The sequence below is a fragment of the Haliotis rufescens genome, unplaced genomic scaffold, assembly GCF_023055435.1.
Source record: "Haliotis rufescens isolate VD_foot unplaced genomic scaffold, xgHalRufe1.0.p SCAF_14, whole genome shotgun sequence".
Lineage (NCBI taxonomy): Eukaryota > Metazoa > Mollusca > Gastropoda > Lepetellida > Haliotidae > Haliotis > Haliotis rufescens.
The window spans coordinates 21911983-21932511 of record NW_025963824.1 but is presented as its reverse complement, the minus strand read 5'-3'; the positions used below and the strand labels follow the sequence as shown (position 1 = coordinate 21932511).

Sequence of the window (20529 nt, the reverse complement as noted above, 5' to 3'; positions counted from 1 at the left end):
AGTGAGCAAAGCTCACATACCCCCATTATCCCCGCTGGACAACAAGAAGTAGTAAATAGTTTGTTAATTAACAAAATATTACATATTTCTAACTGATTTTAACTTCAATGATCTAAAAACTAAGATTGAGTTCCAGTGACAATTGCCCCCCCCCCCCCCCCCCCCAATCTCCCATGTTACCAGTGTTCACTACGAGGAAGTAGATCACCATGAACACCTTTGAATAAAAATTTGATTGAGGAGTTATAAGAAGAATTATGAAAAGGACCAAAAATTGTTGATATAAAAACACATAAGAAATGGAACAATATCATTTAAGAAAATCAATAAATTAATAATTTCCATCTAGCCTTAACAGGTATGGTAATGAATTCATAAATTCAAACTATCACAAAGCACAGATACTTATGATGATCTACATGTGTGGAAGCAATTTTTGAAAATATATTAGCTATACAAAACCAGTCATCAAATTTCTAAATTCCATCATGTTTCCAAGAAAACAGCAAAAGACAAAGCTTTCAGAATGTGATAAAAGATAAAATACAATCATAGCGGTTAATGTAGCAAGTTTGCGGAAGCTAGAATACATAATATTGTAAACATGGATCGTACAAAAACTCTACCCAAAATTTATGTTTCACCATGTTCACCATGATTCCATGGAAACGGCAAAAATAAAAAAATTCAGAATCTTCAAACAAGCAAAAGGCTCAAGTACTCATTGTGGTAAATGTGTGTAGCAAGTTTGGTGAAGCTAGGGTGCATGGTTAAAAAGTTATGGGCCGTACAAAACACCCACCCTAAAAGTTTAAGTTTCTAATGCTTCCATGGAAACGGCAAAAATTAAAGAATTCAGAATCTTCAAACTAGCAAAAGGCACAAGTACTTATTGTGGTTAATGTGTGTAGAAAGTTTGGTGAAGCTACGGTGCATAGTTAAAAAGATATAGGCTGTACAAAACACCCACCCTAAAAGTTTAAGTTTCTAATGTTTCCATGGAAACGGCAAAAATAAAAAAAATCAGAATCTTCAAACTAGCAAAAGGCACAAGTTCTCATTGTGGTAAATGTGTGTAGCAAGTTTGGTGAAGCTAGGGTGCATGGTTAAAAAGTTATGGGCCGTACAAAACACCCACCCTAAAAGTTTAAGTTTCTAATGCTTCCATGGAAACGGCAAAAATTAAAGAATTCAGAATATTCAAACTAGCAAAAGGCACAAGTACTTATTATGGTTAATGTGTGTAGAAAGTTTGGTGAAGCTAGGGTGCATAGTTAAAAAGATATAGGCTGTACAAAACACCCACCCTAAAAGTTCAAGTTTCTAATGTTTCCATGGAAACGGCAAAAATAAAAAAAATCAGAATCTTCAAACTAGCAAAAGGCACAAGTTCTCATTGTGGTAAATGTGTGTAGCAAGTTTGGTGAAGCTAGGGTGCATGGTTAAAAAGTTATGGGCTGTACAAAAGCTCGGGCGGAAGGACGGACGAACGGAACGCTATATACCCCCGATTTACTTCGTAAACGGGGGTATAAAAAGGACATCAACATGTGTACTGGATAGACAAGATAAAGGGTGTCAATTTGAGGGGAGGTAACTCTTGCATAACAATAGTTCTGTCAAAGTTACTTTCACTGCAGTGAAATATCAAGCATTATGTTCACTGCAATAAAAATATCACTTTTCTCAACTTCGGAAGTATATAATAAACTGAGCATAACCACAAGATCCATTCAGTTGTCTAACATGACAAACATACAGATTGCTGGGGAACTATGCTCACCCAGAATCCCCACAGAAGTATATTAAGAGAACATACCTGACAATCTTCTGTGCAACAAACTGGTGGAGGTTGGCAAACTGGGAGGACATGTTGGCCAGGGCTGCCAGGCAATTAGTGTGCAGGTACTTGTCCTGGAGAGACAGACAGACACACAACATGGAGCAAGTAGACAGCAACGATGCAGCTTTAACAACAGCTACCACTCGGCCCTAAACTTACAGTTTTCACTAACAAATACAACTCAGTTATCTTTTCATTTTGACTTCTTAAATATGTGCATAAAATCTCCAAAAGGTATATCATATATCTCATTATCAGTCATTAGACCAAAAAATGGTATACTAAAACATGTGAGTACAATTGCCGCAAAGATGGAGTACTAAATCCACGGATTCCCTCTGTTCTTCAATTTCTTCTCTATCTTCCAAGGGGAAGTGTCCATGGTACTACTCAGGAGGCAGAGCTTTGGTTTTGATAGAGATGTTACATAACAAAACTCAAAACTCTAAAAACAGTTATATAACAAAATAGCAAGACAATTAAACATGAGGTATGTTTGTTTGGTTGCTTGTGCACTGCCTTATGATCAACGTCCCACTCTGTCAGGATACGACGTCGCACCCCAACTAAGTGGTGGACCTGTTTGAAACCAGGCTCCAACCAGGGTTGTATCAGATCTGACGTGCTTCAAAGTTGCATCACGAAATATTGAATTGTTTATGAGATATGCTCTAGAAACGGAATGTTACAGATCGGACCCGTTTCTATGTGATAATATCCTCTGCAAAACTTCTATAGATATTCACTAAAATAAACCAATCAGTTGCAGCGCTTAAATTTTGACTTCCAACTTGGTCAATCAGTGCTTGTGACAGAAAGCTCTTCATGACACTGTTAGCAGGTGTATAAGAATTCAAAAGTGTATTAACACTGTCTGCTGGAAAATGGTACGGCTCTGTGTCTAGCAATCAAAGGGAGGCAATAGAAACCTGCATTACCTGATTATCTCCCATGTGCCAGCTTATTCTCCAGTATGTTATTGTGCATGATTGACTGGAATCTCCACCAGTGATTACTGAGCAGGTCTGGAAACACCCTAAGGCAGGCAGGTGGTAGATGAGAGGTGTTCACATACTCACCCTCATGCGTGTCATGTTGAACTGGACTGTCCGTATGACAACCAGGATGAGAAGCCCTCCCAGTGAAATCTCGGTCAGCGGCCGTTCCTTGAACCACAGGATGTTCTTCAGATTCTGAAAATATAGCAGTGTGTTGGTCATTTTGGTGTGGAACTCTTTAAACAGAGTCTCTAGCCTCTCACAAACTTGCTGTATCAACACAGGGGGTTGGCTCAGTACATGGAGAAGTAGTCACGGCTGACCATTTCGGTGACCTTGACCTTCAAGGAAGTTTGCTCAGAACCTTACTACTTTAATGCCTAAGTACAACATGCACCAAACTCCATCCTACTTTTGAGTTTTCATAGAATCGTAACTTCGTTAAGGCAAATATTGTACTCAAAACATAGGCGTGAAATAAGGTTAATATGCACTTTAGTCCTGTCTATCAAGTCCAAGACAGAAACACAAATACAGAGGAAGCCGAGACTTTCTGTACATATATGGTCTCTGTTGGAGGAGATCTCCAAACTGACATGCGTGATCGCACAAGCCTGCCCTCCTTTTGCAGTCATAGCCGGTTGCACACATTTCGTGGCAAGTAAACTCAACATATATCACAATTTACAGATTTTATACTTAATCACAAATGCTTGACTAAAATTAAATTTGATGAACATGAAATTAGCATTAAAGAGATGATAAAAAATGACATGTGAAATTGTTAGGAAAACAATTTTTTCATGATACTTGCACTTTAAGAATTATATTATATTCTAAAAATCTGATTTTTTTTCACCCGAATTCATAGTTTTGTTTTTTATTCAAATTCCATAGGAACTCTGGAGAAACCTTAAATAAATCTGCTGTAAGCCAAGCAGGTAACTCACAATTTCATGAACAGCTTTGTTGAAAACTTCGTCTTCACTGAGTACAAGCAGTATAATGAGAGCCATGTAGATGTGGTGGGAGTTGCGCTCCTGGGCCTGGTACAGGATGTGAAGTAGAGGCATCACCTGTAACATAACAGTGTCATCACCTGTAACATAACAGTGTCATCACCTGTAACATCACAACAGTTTCATCACCTGTAACATAACAGTGTCATCACCTGTAACATCACAACAGTGTCATCACCTGTAACATCACAACAGTGTCATCACCTGTAACATGACAACAGTGTCATCACCTGTAACATAACAGTGTCATCACCTGTAACATGACAACAATGTCATCACCTGTAACATGACAACAGTGTCATCACCTGTAACATCACAACAGTGTCATCACCTGTAACATAACAACAGTGTCATCACCTGTAACATCACAACAGTGTCATCACCTGTAACATCACAACAGTGTCATCACCTGTAACATCACAACAGTGTCATCACCTGTAACATAACAGTGTCATCACCTGTAACATAACAGTGTCAACACCTGTAACATGACACAATAGCATCACTTGTACCCATGGGAACATGACAGATCTGCATGTTCATATGTTAGATAATGTATTGCATGCATGAAGTGGGTGTTGTGGCGTATCCCGTATGGTACTGACCAGCTGGTCTATGTTGGTCCGGGACAGGATGAACGCCTTCATGGATGTATTCTGGTGTATGAGAAGGTACAGCAACAGTGTGGTCTGGTCGTCTCTCAGGGTGGAGCACAGCGTGGAGTACAGACGACTCAAGTCCATCTTGAATGTGGGGCCAGCTATCACAGGGTTCATGGCTGAGGTGTCTGCAAGTAGACAGCACTAACTACACTCTCCTGGAAGAGTACTCAAACAGGTGGTAGGCCGTTCCACGAATACAGCAGTACAGCTGGACTTCATGTGGCGGAGTCCAACACAGGACTCGAGTCTGACAGGTCAACACAAGCCATACAGCATCCCAAGTAGGAAACATAACGTCCATAATACCACACTAGAAATTTCACCACTACGTTTGTAAGAACACACAATGACATTTAGTAACTGGTCAAATGTAACAAATGACAGAAAAATAAATGACATGATGCCGTCATATGCCTTATGGCAGCTCAACCGGTCTGGTCGGCAGAATGAGGGAAACAAACAAATAAATCATAATATTTTTGATAAATATTGACCAAACTTGATCAACATAATTACTGAAGTATCCATTTCACCATTTCACTCATGTACCCTGTGAGTCTGTGAAGGCAAACAATGCCTCTCTGTAGGGGTTGTTCAAGCCGGAGTCACTGGTGCAGTGATTGGCTAGCACCAGTAGGAACAAAAGGCTCTGATTGGCTAACAACGTCTCTGAGAACTCCTCCTCCTTTTTCTTTGGGCTGCTTCCCATGCCGAGCGTCACCACGGACCACAGACTGGCTGGAACACAAACACTGTTGTCAGGAGACTGGACATAATGGCATCCTAGTAACACAATAGATTATGTAACATTTACTGGCAGGGAGAGGGTTACCATGGACTTGATCAGGGAGCTATCAGGGAGATGTCTAGTAGGTGTTGGAGAACTCAGGTTAAATTTTCCATTTTTGGCCACATACACTCAAACCTTCCTAAATGCTAAAGTGGAATTCTTGACACATTTTTTGTTCACAGATTTATTCTTACATATTTCCATTTCAAAAACATATCCTTAGTGTACAGGCATTCAAGAAGTTGAATGTACAAGTTGTCTATGTCATTACTCACAAGCGACTGCAGCAGTGACGTTGTAGAAGGTATTGGATCCATCGGCGCTACTCTTGTAGAGTTCGGACGGACACTTCTCCTGGTTGATGTAGTTCCACAGCAGAGCTTTGATCACCACAGGCGCATGGATTGCACTGAAACACAACATGTAACTCCATTATTTGGGGGATAGTGAGTAAGTTTTGACAGTTTTCAGTTCTGATGGGAGGGAGGTCTGCAGGAATCCAGGTCATTAACACAGTGAAGACCAAGGATCTAGGAGTAACACCCACAATGAGGTAACTCACCACCTGCCCTGCATGATGTGTGAAGACCAAGGATCTAGGAGTGACACCCACGATGAGGTAACTCACCACCTGCCCTGCATGATGTGTGAAGACCAAGGATGAATACCGAGGAATCTGGGAGTAACACCCACGATGAGGTAACTCACCACCTGCCCTGCATGATGTGTGAAGACCAAGGATGAATACCGAGGAATCTGGGAGTAACACCCACGATGAGGTAACTCACCACCTGCCCTGCATGATGTGTGAAGACCAAGGATGAATACCGGGGAATCTGGGAGTAACACCCATGATGAGGTAACTCACCACCTGCCCTGCATGATGTGTGAAGACCAAGGATGAATACCGAGGAATCTGGGAGTAACACCCACGATGAGGTAACTCACCACCTGCCCTACATGATGTGTGGAGACCAAGGATGAATACTGGGGAATCTGGGAGTAACACCCTCGATGAGGTAACTCACCACCTGCCCTGCATGATGTGTGAAGACCAAGGATGAAAACCGAGGAAATTGGGAGTGACACCCACGATGAGGTAACTCACCACCTCCCCTACATGATGTGTGGAGACCAAGGATGAATACCGGGGAATCTGGGAGTGACACCCACGATGAGGTAACTCACCACCTGCCCTGCATGATGAACCTGTACAGAGTGAACTTGCTGGCAGGCTGGGCATGGAACATCTGTATTGACAGCAGTGTCAGCAGCGTGTTCAGCGTCTCAAGGTGCAATGCGTATGTGAAGTTCCTGAAGCATACAATTGTAATACATAGGTATAGAAAGTTATCATTCCTATCATGTCTATGACAAACAACGGTTTACACTACAGTTACTGTCAGCACATCATGGCCGTCTGTAAACCATCCATCTGGACCAGACAAATCATTAATCATGAGTTATGTACTCACAAGAAAGGGACGTCAACCAACAGTTATGTACTCACAAGACAGGGACGTCACCCAACAGTTATGTACTCACAAGACAGGGACGTCCACCAACAGTTATGTACTCACAAGACAGGGACATCCACCAACAGTGATGTACTTACAAGACAGGGACATCCATCAACAGTTATGTACTCACAAGACAGGGACGTCACCCAACAGTTATGTACTCACAAGACAGGGACATCCACCAACAGTGATGTACTTACAAGACAGGGACGTCACCCAACAGTTATGTACTCACAAGACAGGGACGTCCACCGACAGTGATGTACTTACAAGACAGGGACATCCACCAACAGTTATGTACTCACAAGACAGGGACATCACCCAACAGTGATGTACTTACAAGACAGCGACGTCACCCAACAGTTATGTACTCACAAGACAGGGACATCCACCAACAGTGATGTACTTACAAGACAGGGACGTCACCCAACAGTTATGTACTCACAAGACAGGGACATCCACCAACAGCGAGGTACTTACAAGACAGGGATGTCACCCAACAGTTATGTACTCACAAGACAGGGACATCCACCAACAGCGAGGTACTTACAAGACAGGGATGTCACCCAACAGTTATGTACTCACAAGACAGGGACGTCCACCAACAGCGAGGTACTTACAAGACAGGGATGTCACCCAACAGTTATGTACTCACATGACAGGGACGTCCACCAACAGTGATGTACTTACAAGACAGGGACGTCACCCAACAGTGATGTACTTACAAGACAGGGACATCCACCAACAGTGATGTACTTACAAGACAGGGACGTCACCCAACAGTTATGTACTCACAAGACAGGGACATCCACCAACAGTTATGTACTCACAAGACAGGGACATCCACCAACAGTATTGTAAATACAGAGACGTCCACCAACAGTGATGTACTTACAAGACAGGGACGTCCACCAACAGTGATGTACTTACAAGACAGGGGCGTCACCCAACAGTTATGTACTCACATGACAGGGACGTCCACCAACAGTGATGTACTTACAAGACAGGGACGTCCACCAACAGTGATGTACTTACAAGACAGGGACGTCCACCGACAGTGATGTACTTACAAGACAGGGACATCCACCAACAGTTATGTACTCGCAATCCAGGGACATCACCCAACAGTTATGTACTCACAAGACAGGGACATCCACCAACAGTATTGTAAATACAGAGACGTCCACCAACAGGGAGGTACTTACAAGACAGGGACGTCCACCAACAGTGATGTACTTACAAGACAGGGGCGTCACCCAACAGTTATGTACTCACATGACAGGGACGTCCACCAACAGTGATGTACTTACAAGACAGGGACGTCCACCAACAGTGATGTACTTACAAGACAGGGACGTCCACCGACAGTGATGTACTTACAAGACAGGGACGTCCACCAACAGTTATGTACTCGCAATCCAGGGACATCACCCAACAGTTATGTACTCACAAGACAGGGACATCCACCAACAGTGTTGTAAATACAGAGACGTCCACCAACAGTGATGTACTTACAAGACAGGGACGTCCACCAACAGTGATTTACTTACAAGACAGGGGCGTCACCCAACAGTTATGTACTTACAAGACAGGGGCGTCACCCAACAGTGATGTACTTACAAGACAGGGACGTCACCCAACAGTTATGTACTCACAAGACAGGGACGTCCACCAACAGCTCCACCAGAGATGACATCAGTTTCTCAGCCAGTTCCCCAATTGTTGGATCCACTTCATTGATGTCGCCTTCAAGGTTGCTGTCAACTACAGGATGGAAACAAGTTCATTTTGTCATTCTCAAAAATGTGTTGATACAAAACTATTAATCAAGCAGGACCATCTCCTGACTTCCGTATCTCCTGTCTGGTTATTTATTAGGGCAGTTATTTCAATAGATCTGCATCTTGTATTTTCTCAAAACCATGATTGCAATCATTACCCATTTTGAAAATGAAAAGAGTACACTTGCGAAGAAACAGAAGATTAATGTTGGGGTAGGTGTGGATATTGAAGGCATGGTAACTTCTGTAAGGGTTTTATAGAAAAATAAATAGCAAAGTTAACTTTCACCCTTTCATACAGCTAGACTTCAAATACTTAAATACAGCTGACATTTTATTGTAAAATCAAGGCAATCAACTGTTATTAAATATTGTTAGAGATCACTAGTTTACACAGGACAAACAGCTGTATGTTAAATGGGAGCAAGGTGTACCCTGAACTCACCGTTCTCCCCGGGGGGCTTGCAGTCAAACTGTTGTAACACAAGCTCTTCACTCAAATGCTCCACAAAGTACTTGCAGAAGCTTCGGATGATGAACAGTGCATTGTAGGTTTGCCAAATGAAGATGTTGCTGTAGACACAAACATGCAGATAATTAATAACCACGGAATTGTAAAAACAAATATATCAATATTTCCCAGCTGACATTTGCATGGTTTACCTTGACATACAAAACAGGGGCTCCCTGGACCCCTGATAATTAATTACAAGGGTCCTCAGAAAATATGAGAGTACTGTAAAGTAATGAAATGTGGTAACGTAGTGTACTGTAAGATGTTATTATTTCAATTACAGAGCCTTCATATTTCTTGTCAAGAACTTGGTACAATGTATTTATTTTTTGTCGGCATCTATTCTACACGTTAGTGCATATATGATGCAAATTTTGTAGAATTTTCCTATTCCACTGTTATACCGAGGCTGTTGTCTCCCACAACTGCTGCTATAGCGAAATCTACCACAGAGATCTCAATTACCTCATGCAGCACGTGCGTAGCCACCTAGCTGCCATGTGACACCCTTCACTCTTGTCTCTTGCGAGAGCAAGTGCTCGGGGGACGGACGGGCGGGCAGCAGCCCAGTGGTAACATATTACTTATAGAATATTCCGAATAGGACAATTCTACAAATTACATTAAGTAATACGTTACCACTGTTATACCGAGGCTGACTACCACAGTAGGCGGTGGGGAGCACCTACAACCCGAATCCTGACTGCTAGTGTTCCTTCCGACCAGCGGAAGTAAACATCAAGGCGGAAGCACTCGATGCGCATGCACCAAGCTAGGCGTTACCCTATAGGAATACCATAGCACTGTCAAGTGCATACTGTAAGGCTCAATCGTCATTGCCAAAACGATTGGTGACTCCAAACGGCCCCACTGGATAGGTATTTCATCGCCGCAGCAGATGAGAACACAGTATCCGTGTGAGCTAAATCTTAGATCAGGTTAAACAGTCGAAAGAGGGAAATTAACTTCATTCAGACCGTATATCCCCGAGCAAGCCTACTTAAAGTATGTTATAGGCACGTGACCTAATTCCAGTATTCGTAAGCATGTATCACAAGGTTGGAATACACGACAGACAATTAAATGCATAATTGTCAAAATACAAATAAGGACAAAACACACAAAAAGCCGCCCTCACCTGTGGTGTGAGTGCGCTGGTTTGCAGGACCCCTACTCCTGTACCCACGGCGTGGGAACATTGGAGACGACCCAGATTGACCACCGTGCAAGGACTGACGACTGCGGAGTTTGGAATTGCGCTGGACACACCCCCTAGATGACCGTTTGTGCCACGATCAGCGGCCCAAGACGGTGCACCCCCTCCACGTCTTCATCAGAAACCTTTCTGAGGTAATGATTGGCAAAAACCGAGTAAGAACGCCAGTAACAACCTCGTAATATTCTGTGAACAGAGATATTCGAGTGTAGGGCAAATGTTGCCGCTAGCGCCCTGATCTCGTGCGGGTTTGACCCCGCTACCGGTAACCCCAGAGACCGGTACGCCAGATTGATGGCAGAACGAAGCCACAACGCAATCGAGTTGCGAGTTATGTCAACCGTGCGATTTGGGTTACACGATATGAACAGACGGTCACGCCCTTGTCTATGTTCATTCGAAGCCTTAAGATAATACTTAAGGGCCCTAACCGGACACAGCGCTCTGTCCTCAGTATCAGCAGGATGTAAGATTTCTTTGAGTGATCTTACAGTGAATTCTCTCTCCGTTTGCACGATTCTCTGATCCTTGGATGTTGTTTTCCAAGTCACATGCCGGAACGAAGCACTATGCAAGGGTTCATACAGGGCTTCCGTAAGCGATTGCAACACTAGGGAAAGATCCCAGGCCGGTGCACGAAGGCGGCCCTTCTTAAGATCGTGCTGTTTGAAACCCTTGATAATACCCCGTATCACCGGCTCTTTGGAGAGACTGGTACCCATAGCAACGTCCCCTACCGTAGCAACGGACGAGACATAGTTGGCAATGGAACCCCCGGAGAGTTTCCGGGTCTCTCGCAAGTGAGACATGAAACGAGCAATATCCTGCACAGATACCTTATCTGGCGAATGAATGTGATGTTTACAACACCACTTCGTAAAAATAACACCTTCTGGGTAGAATCATGATGCATACTAACGTAAACCCAAGACGCCCGACGAGAAAAACCTTTACTCCTCAGATGCTCGATGACAACATCCACGCGTGCAGATTGAACTGCCCTGCGTTTGGATGAAGCTGACGGGTGTGAGGGTGGATCAAGAGATCCAGTCTCACAGGCAGTGGAAGTGGCGACTGCATGACCTGGGCCTGCAAGTCGGGGTACCATGATCTGATTGGCCACATGGGCGCGATCAGTAACATTCGACAGCGAACTCCTCAGAGCCGGCTTAGAATGTGTGGTATCAGCGAGTGACTGTGGGTTCCCCCCAGTTTGTTCACATAGGACACTACCGTCGTGTTGTCGGTCGCCAGCATGAGCCGGGCGTCGAAGAGACGATGCTTCCAGTGATTGACTGCGTTGATCACTGCCTTGAACTCGAGACAATTGATGTGAAGACCTAGTTCGTCTACGCACCACAGCCCCGAGCTCACCTCCCCCTCTAGATGGGTGCCCCAGCCCACTAGAATGGCGTCTGTATACAGGTTCAACATGGCCCGGTAGGGCCGCATAGAGACTCCTGATAAGACATTGTAAGGGACTGTCCACCACTCCAGATGCGGTCGGAGCCGATCCGGGAGGGCGACTGTCGCACTGTTCACCTCCTGTGCTAACAACTGGATTAAAAGACGTTGCAGCGGGCGGAGTTGGAGACGACCCCGTTCGATGCAGTCCTGGGCTGACACAAGTAACCCTAACAGCTGTTCCCAAAAGTGAACAGTCTATTGCACCGCTAAGACTTTGGCAATCATCGCCTGAATCTTGTGCCACCGGTCTGGGGGGACAAAGAGGCGATGGGTCACCGTGTTGAACCGACCTCCGATGAACAGCAAGTTCTGAGAGGGGGTTAACTCGCTCTTGGGGAGATTGACAATCCACCCCAACTGCTCCAAAAGCCGACGTGCGAAATCCAGCTGCCGAGACAGCATGTCAGTCATTCGATTTGCTACTAGCGAGTCGTCCAGGTACGCGAAGTACCGGACACCCCTCCGGTGGAGGAACCCCACTATGGGGGTGGTTAACCGTGTGAACAGCCAGGGAGCGGATGAAAGACCGAATGGGAGTACAACCCACTCGTAGTGCCTGCCTTGAAAGACAAACCTGAGATACTTGTGATGATCCGAGTGAATTGGAACATGCAGATAAGCATCCTTCAGGTTGATCGAAGCGAGCCAGTCGGCCGGCATGATCAGAGCTTTCGGGTCCGCCAAGCTCAACATTCTGAACTTGGGCGGCTTGTGCAGGTAGAACTCGTTGAACGATTTTTAATGCAAGGATCGGCAACAATTGTATCTGAAACTATTTTTTTTTATCAGGAATAATATATTCCATTATTTTCTTAATTAAATGCAGCCTTTTATGACTTTTAACGAGTCAAAGTATGTCATTTATGATATATGTATCCATTCTCTGTCAACTAAAGTTCGTTTCAAGGCGTCAATGGCGGTATTCTGACCGTGGTTGCTGTTAATAACGGTGAGTTGTGCGATCTTCCGATCGCTTCACACACGATTTCACCGAAATTAATAAAAACAATATTATAAGGAATTTTGAATAAAATTAATGAAATAAGTTACAAACATAAGTCCAGATATACAAAGAAACCCTTTTTATAGCCAGACAGTGTAAATTACATGATTATTTTGCGTACTTCAGTATGGATTTGTTGACATGGTATTTCCGGTGTTTCGTGCTCACGGTAATATGTCTTTCCATGGGGGAAAAAAACATCCAAACTCATAATTCGTCTATAATGCGCACCCCCTTCTACACAGCTGTGTTTTTTCGAAAAAAAGTGTGCACTATACTCAAGAAAATACGGTATGCACCATGAAAATGACCGTGTAACTAAAAGCAAGGCGAAAGCTACTCGGTCATGACTTCAACCTCACCCAGGATAGGAGGTGTTTTGTACAAACACCCTGTCCCTGGCGAGCAGGTTCTACAAAACAGACCTCACACATACGCTCCAGGATGGAAGGCAGACCAGCTGGGCATCTCTTTTTTCACTTCGGCAACCAATCAAACCGACATAGAAATTGAATAAGGTAAGAACGAGAAGAGGAAACGCATGATGATACCCGTTTTTCACACAGGTCTTCAATCAACTACCGAGACATCACATGTGCAAAACACAGAGGGTAGCAGGTAGAAGATCGGGACACCATTTAAACAAATAGCCACAGCGGAAGTTGGCTTCTATTGACGTAGACACGTTTTTCACACAGGTCTCCAATCAACTACTGAGACATCACATGCGCAAAAGACAGAGGTGAACAGGTAGAAGATTGGGACACCATTTAACAAATGGCCGCACCGGATGGTGGCTTCTATTGACGACAGACAAGCATATATACCCTGGGAAATCCAAAATTATTGCAGTATTTGACTTGAGACTTGTAATCCGCTAGGCTTCCTCATCTGCGCTGTGTGGCTGCTATGACCTTGGACCTGAGATTCTGAAGAGAGTAGGAGGCAAAGACCAATCAGAATGCCAGAAACATCCCTCCATGAAGGCTGAGAGTGTGCAATACTATGCAACGTCAAGGTGGAAGTCACTGCCCTCGTCTCATGAGGATTGGAAGCAGCTGAGGTTGAAGATGCTGGAACCGGACTCAACCGACGTCTAAGCACAAGTCCCTCTAACACGAGCTGCTTCTCTGTTCGGGTATAACGCCCGAACACCATAGCGATAGAATTGAGAATGGGGTCGTGTCGCACAGGATTTCAGTGGTGTGTGAACAATGATCACAGTGGTGATTTAGTGATGTATGGGATGTGTTGGGGTGATTGGTGTTTTTTGAAGCTGGAAACTTTGTTCTAGGATGTTTCCACACCAAGATCGAAGAAAAAGAAGAAATGCATAGTGTAAGATAGGATAAGTTTAAAAATATTGCTATTTCATTCTGGACTTGGATCCCATAACATGGAACCCAAAATGTGCCTCTCCCTCTTCCGGGGCACCCTCTGCCCTTGGTTACCAACAGGAGTTATCTGGCCCTGATTCCACCACTTCCTTCTCAGCATGCACTGTGCCAGACATGTCCATGCAACTTGGAGTCTCTATTCTAATTTCAGGACTTGTTGATGTTCTTAACGAACAATTCCACTCCTAATACCCTTTCGAAAGGATACTACTTCATATGCTGATGTTTGTGTGATTATATCCGGTACATCCAGGAGGAAATTGCAGTGTGTCATGTCAGGATAAGCATTGTTCAGACATAATTCTAAAGTGTGCCCTGTACATGCTGTCGGCACAAGGGACTTACTTCATAGGTGCCATTACCATCATAATAATGATGTCACTGGCCTTCCAAACAAGGAGTGTTGTACCCTGCTATCCTGCATCCCACGGGGAGTGAGGGGATGGGTTTCATGCAGCTGTTGGGCAGTATGTCAGTTAGTGAATCTGGCATCATACCCACTATGATATGGACTGTGGAAGGCAACTGAACTTAGGTGCTTTAGATGACTCTCACTGTGTTTCATTCAAATCGTGCATAATTTTTTGTTTGACAAAATATGATTTTGACTAGACAGAATTCAAAATATATTTGAAATGTACATTTACATAATGAAATTACTTATTTAAATTTTTAAAAACAAAAAACAATAACATCCTCTTTTTAAGGAGTCTAAGGCAAACGCTAGAGTCAGAATTTTAGCTACCTCACAATGTCTATCATTAACAAACACAGACAATCGTGAACACCGTGACAAGGGCAGGTTGGCAATGAAAAAGTGGAGTCACGGACCTGGACAGTTTGGTCATAGTGACAAGGTCGAAACAGAGGCTTGTTTGCCTGCTCTGAGGAGACTTCTTAGGTTCTATTCTATGTCAATGTTACTGTAAAACGTGTTAAACAATTGAATAAACGACTGATTCACAGTTAAGATATGTTTCAACTCTGATATATCGTGGGTTCACATCAGTTGTCTCCCCTTCTACTTACTCTTCACACTGGGCAGAGGCCTTCAACTCTGCGGCCCGCACCAAGAAGTTGTGGACGAGGGCCCCGAAGTTGCCTGTGTGTGTGTTGTTGATGGCAAAGTTGCTGCAGATCCTTTCTGTTGAATCTTCCAAGAGCTTGGAATCCGAGCTGTCAAGAGACGACATTTGTGCATTAACCGTCTTAAACAAATGTTTAACCACTGTATGCAGAATAAATGTAAACAGAGTTGAATTGGGTCTTTTGAAGACATACATATAATAATATGTTGTCAGCATAAAGTATTAAGTGACCACTTGTATGAACAGTTGATAGGGAGATAGTATTAGAATGTTCCTTCAAAAGTTACCTGACAGTGTGGTGGAAGGCCCTCCAAAATACAATGAACAATTTCAAATTGAACTAATGTTTCAGTTATAATGGTTACTACTTGCAGCGTACCTGTTGACAGGGATCAGGAAGGAGAAGGAGAGCAGCTGGTTCCAGAAGGGGTCCATAGGGTCAATGGGGTCACGCCCTGACAGCCTCATCAGGTACTCGTTCTGGGCCAGGTCGGCCAGGCTGCTGGTTGTGGCACCCATGATGTCAACTGTAACACACACATCCTGACAATTCATCACCCTGATCATCCATATGAAGCCATGATCATCCATATGATGCCATGATCATCCATATGATGCCATGATCATCCATATGAAGCCATGATCATCCATATGAAGCCATGATCATCCATATGATGCCATGATCATCCATATGAAGCCATGATCATCCATATGATGCCATGATCATCCATATGATGCCATGATCATCCATATGATGCCATGATCATCCATATGAAGCCATGATCATCCATATGATGCCATGATCATCCATATGATGCCATGATCATCCATATGAAGCCATGATCATCCATATGTAGCCATGATCATCCATATGTAGCCATGATCATCCATATGATGCCACGATCATCCATATGAAGCCATGATCATCCATATGAAGCCATGATCATCCATATGCAGGGATGTGAGCAGGTTTTGCCGATAAAAGAGGAAAAGTCTAGGGGGGTCTGGGGGTATGCCCCCCAGAATTTTTTAAAACATTTGATTGCATTTTAAGAAATTTCATGCAGTTTGGACAACATTCACACCAAGAAATGTAATAGTTCAATGGCAAAAGTCAATAAGTAAAATAAACAAGATGGCAGATGCAGTAAAATTTCGAAGTTAAATCAGTACTTTAAAAAAATCGGGCATTGCTTTCGCGCATCTGGCTACCCGCCAGGTCTGGGAGCAATACTGCCATAAACTTCAACCCCCATCCCCCAGACACAAGGACAACTGTCACAAGTGTGCAATGTCTGACCCTTTCCTCATGTTGAAGCATATTGAAAAAAACTTACCTTGTACTTACCTTTTGATGAAAAAAACAAAACTCCATTGCAAACATAAGACATTAATACAATATATATCCCCATGACATGGGGTTTTGGACGCTGAAGAAACATTCATAAATTTCTCGCTTATCACATGAACAATTGTAAAACATCTCATTCACTTACAGGCTAAAAGACAACTTTATCTTAAAAACAAGCCATCAGCTGACTCTGAGTATTTACAATTTTTGTGTGACGCCATGCCCCACGTTATAGTGCAAGTATTCGTGACAGAAAACGTATGATGTCCGAAAACCTATGCTGTGAAAGCTCCGATCGAAAACAGGACAATCCGCGCCAATTGTCCGGTTTTCGATCATATTTTTCGCAGTGTTTTTTTTTTAATTTTTAATATTTTTTTCCGCGGAAGATGATTTTTTTCCCGAGGACTACTGTTTTAAAAAACGCAATTTTCCGCGTTTCCGCGGAGATTTCACATCCCTGCATATGAAGCCATGGTCATCCATATGAAGCCATGATCATTCATATGATGCCATGATCATTCATATGAAGCCATGATCATAAACACCATACACACTAATCCTGCTGACACCTTCCTGTCTACACACTAATCCTGCTGACATCTTCCTGTCTACACACTAACCCTGCTGACACCTTCATGTCTGCACACTAACCCTGCTGACACCTTCATGTCTACACACTAACCCTGCTGACACCTTCTTGTCTACACACTAATCCTGCTGACACCTATCTGTCTTAAACACTAACCCTGCTGACACCTTCATGTCTACACACTAACCCTGCTGACACCTATCTGTCTATAACACTAACCCTGCTGACACCCACATGTCTGTAACAGTAACCCTACTGACACCCACATGTCTACACACTAATCCTGCTGATACCTTCATGTCTACACACTAATCCTGCTGACACCCACATGACCACACACTAACCCTGCCGACACCTTTATGTCTGCACACTAACCCTGCTGACACCTTCATGTCTACACACTAACCCTGCTGACACCTTCTTGTCTACACACTAATCCTGCTGACACCTATCTGTCTTAAACACTAACCCTGCTGACACCTTCATGTCTACACACTAACCCTGCTGACACCTATCTGTCTATAACACTAACCCTGCTGACACCCACATGTCTGTAACAGTAACCCTTCTGACACCTTCATGTCTACACACTAATCCTGCTGATACCTTCATGTCTACACACTAATCCTGCTGACACCCACATGACCACACACTAACCCTGCCGACACCTTTATGTCTGCACACTAACCCTGCTGACACCTGCATGTCTACACACTAACCCGGTTGACACCTGCATGTCTACACACTAATCCTGCTGACACCTATCTGTCTTAAACACTCACCCTGCTGACACCTTCACGTCTACACACTAATCCTGTTGACACCTGTCTGTCTACACACTAATCCTGCTGACACCTTTCTGTCTATAACACTAATCCTGCTGATACACACCTGTATTATGGGAGTTACTGAGATACACTGATCTTTTGTTGATGTGGAACTGAGATCTTTGACCTAGATGAACATCTTCCTTAAACAGAAAATCTGAAACAGAAACACACACTAATATAAAGATGACGACATCAACATGTTCAAAATTTGGATGCCATATTTGCTTATCCACAGATGTAGTATGTATCAAAATCTTATAAGTCTTGAATGAATGAATCGATCTCTTGGCACAATTTTCAGTAGGTTACACTTGGGCCTCAGAGTGCTTTGTTCAACTCAGTTTAGCCACATATCTGTTTAACTGGACAATATGACGGGCTGGCTAAAAAGATTGATAATTGGAATTATAACTGATGGGAAGAAATATTAATGATTATCGATTTGAAATTTTTGTCATCAATAATAACTTAGATAAACTATGGTGATGAAATAAATTTTAGATTTACCGAAACAGAATTATTATTGTAAATAATGTCAAGCATGTCTTCCGCCAATTCGTGAACAGGTTAGCAAATTTGTGAATGGTCAGTTAATGTGCTTGTGAACAAGTCTCTGTGTTAATCAGATGATTACTTCCAAAAGAATACAAGAATGAACTGACAATTCTGCAGTCAGCCGTTCTTCCTCTAAAATATTCTTACTAAAAGAAAAAATAATACTACTATTCAAAACTCAAAAGCTTTTCAATACTATACTGTCAAAATCACGGCGGGGGACACCAGAAATTGGCTTCACACATTGTACCCATGTCGGGAATCGAACCCGGGTCTTCGGCGTTACGAGCTAACGCTTTAACCACTAGGCTACCCGACCGCCCCCAATCTCATTAAAATCAGACCTTCGTTCTCGCTACCGCTGAACAAAGATCTGAGGACATCCAATTAGGGGTCATGTCAGTAGGACCTTTCATCCGAACAATCAGAGCATCGCTTACCAGATTATGAAAGTGACAGTCGGAATGTGATTTCTAATCATGCATCCTGAATCTATACAATCCAGACCATCTGTTAGCCATTCCAGAATGTTCTTTTGTTCAGGTTTCATATTTATAATCGATAATTTGTCAAAATATGTTTTAAAGCGTAGTCGCCAATTTGAAATTAGTGCGGTAAAGCACGAGAAAGCTGCCTTCTGATTGGTCATTCCATTGGTTGGTCAAAGTTCACGCAAGGTCGGACTAACGTGACCCGTAATGGGACGTCCTCAGATCTTTGTTTAGCGGTAGTGAGAACTAAGATGATTTTAATGAGTTTGGAGGCAAAACCATTTAGTGCAAATTTGTTTTTGCTGTTGCTGTCACTTCACTTATCTCACCTGCGTCTGAGTTCCTTAGGCATGTTAGGGTTAGAGAAGCTCACTCATTTAATTACCCTAGATTTCATTCATCTGTACCCATGTTGAGCTTATTGGAATCTGAAAATGTGCACACGATAAAGTGTAGACTGACACTTAGTCTCCGGAAATATATCATTTTCATAGATACACACAACTACATTTATATTGACGAGATTGGAAAGGAGCCCCAGTGAGATGGGAGATTCAGAAACTGTGAAAAAAATCTAGACTGGCTTCTTTTAAGCCATAGCATAATAGCAAGGGCTGGGCGGGAGCGAAGATAATATGGACTGTCAGAGTAGATAAAGTGCAGTACTCCCAATATTAATTATAATTTAATGCAATGCATGTGTATTTCATGATCCAGAGGATGTTGGCTTTTCGAAACACTCATCTTTTTTTTTCTATATGCTGCAAAAACAATCGCCATAGCGCGGTAGGAGAAACCAAACTATTAAATAAACAGTATGAAACAGTCCGAACATTAGTGTAAACATCATTAGGGCAATCTTGTAAATTCTGACAGTGTCGGATCTTGACAGTGACGAATAAGGCCTAGGTGAAGAACGGAAGATGAGACCGTGATAAGACCCGTCGCAGAAACTTGTGTGACACTTAGCCAGGTTTGTCAAATCATCGTATGCATCAATAATGAATGCACTGTTTACACTCATTCAATCTAAAAAAGCAAAACATCAAACGCAGATCCTTACCAAGACAATCAAAACATTCTCTCCCAAGGTAAATTCGTTTTTCTTTCCACGTCGTACGCACGCGTGAAACCCTACTTCCTGTCAAATTCATTTCCGGTTTCAAATAAAAGCCGGACATTAAGTGAACATATGTAATCGGGCTGACATAACAGTTTTTTAAAATCATTTTCCACACTCTTGATGTTTTCATACGAATACACCCGTCAGAAAACAAAGAAAAAACAGTTGCATTGTTGGTGTTATGTTTAATTGCCTCACAGTTGTACCAGAGATGCATAAAGAGGTGAACAGGTGCATTAGCAGTAGGCCCTGGACGTGTCCAAATTTACTACCCGGGTACCCGTCCCCC

At 43.0% G+C, this 20529-nt stretch overlaps 1 protein-coding gene across 2 annotated transcripts in view; it reads right to left on the bottom strand.

Annotated features, from left to right (window-relative positions):
* The window catches only part of LOC124115122 (dymeclin-like), a 30806-nt gene extending 10552 nt beyond the window's left edge, over positions 1–20254 (bottom strand). For both annotated transcript variants that reach the window (XM_048395155.1, XM_046475946.2), the window contains exons 1-13: positions 20181–20254; positions 18133–18225; positions 15678–15825; positions 15240–15386; positions 9059–9186; positions 8488–8596; positions 6501–6626; positions 5588–5721; positions 5072–5260; positions 4466–4647; positions 3792–3917; positions 2923–3036; positions 1820–1914 (exon numbers count right to left, since the gene is read on the bottom strand). In XM_048395155.1, the coding sequence (XP_048251112.1) occupies positions 1820–1914; positions 2923–3036; positions 3792–3917; positions 4466–4647; positions 5072–5260; positions 5588–5721; positions 6501–6626; positions 8488–8596; positions 9059–9186; positions 15240–15386; positions 15678–15817 (1490 nt within the window). In that variant the 5' untranslated portion in view covers positions 15818–15825; positions 18133–18225; positions 20181–20254. The remainder of the gene's footprint in view (positions 1–1819; positions 1915–2922; positions 3037–3791; positions 3918–4465; positions 4648–5071; positions 5261–5587; positions 5722–6500; positions 6627–8487; positions 8597–9058; positions 9187–15239; positions 15387–15677; positions 15826–18132; positions 18226–20180) is intronic.
* Between the last annotated feature and the right edge of the window lie 275 nt (positions 20255–20529).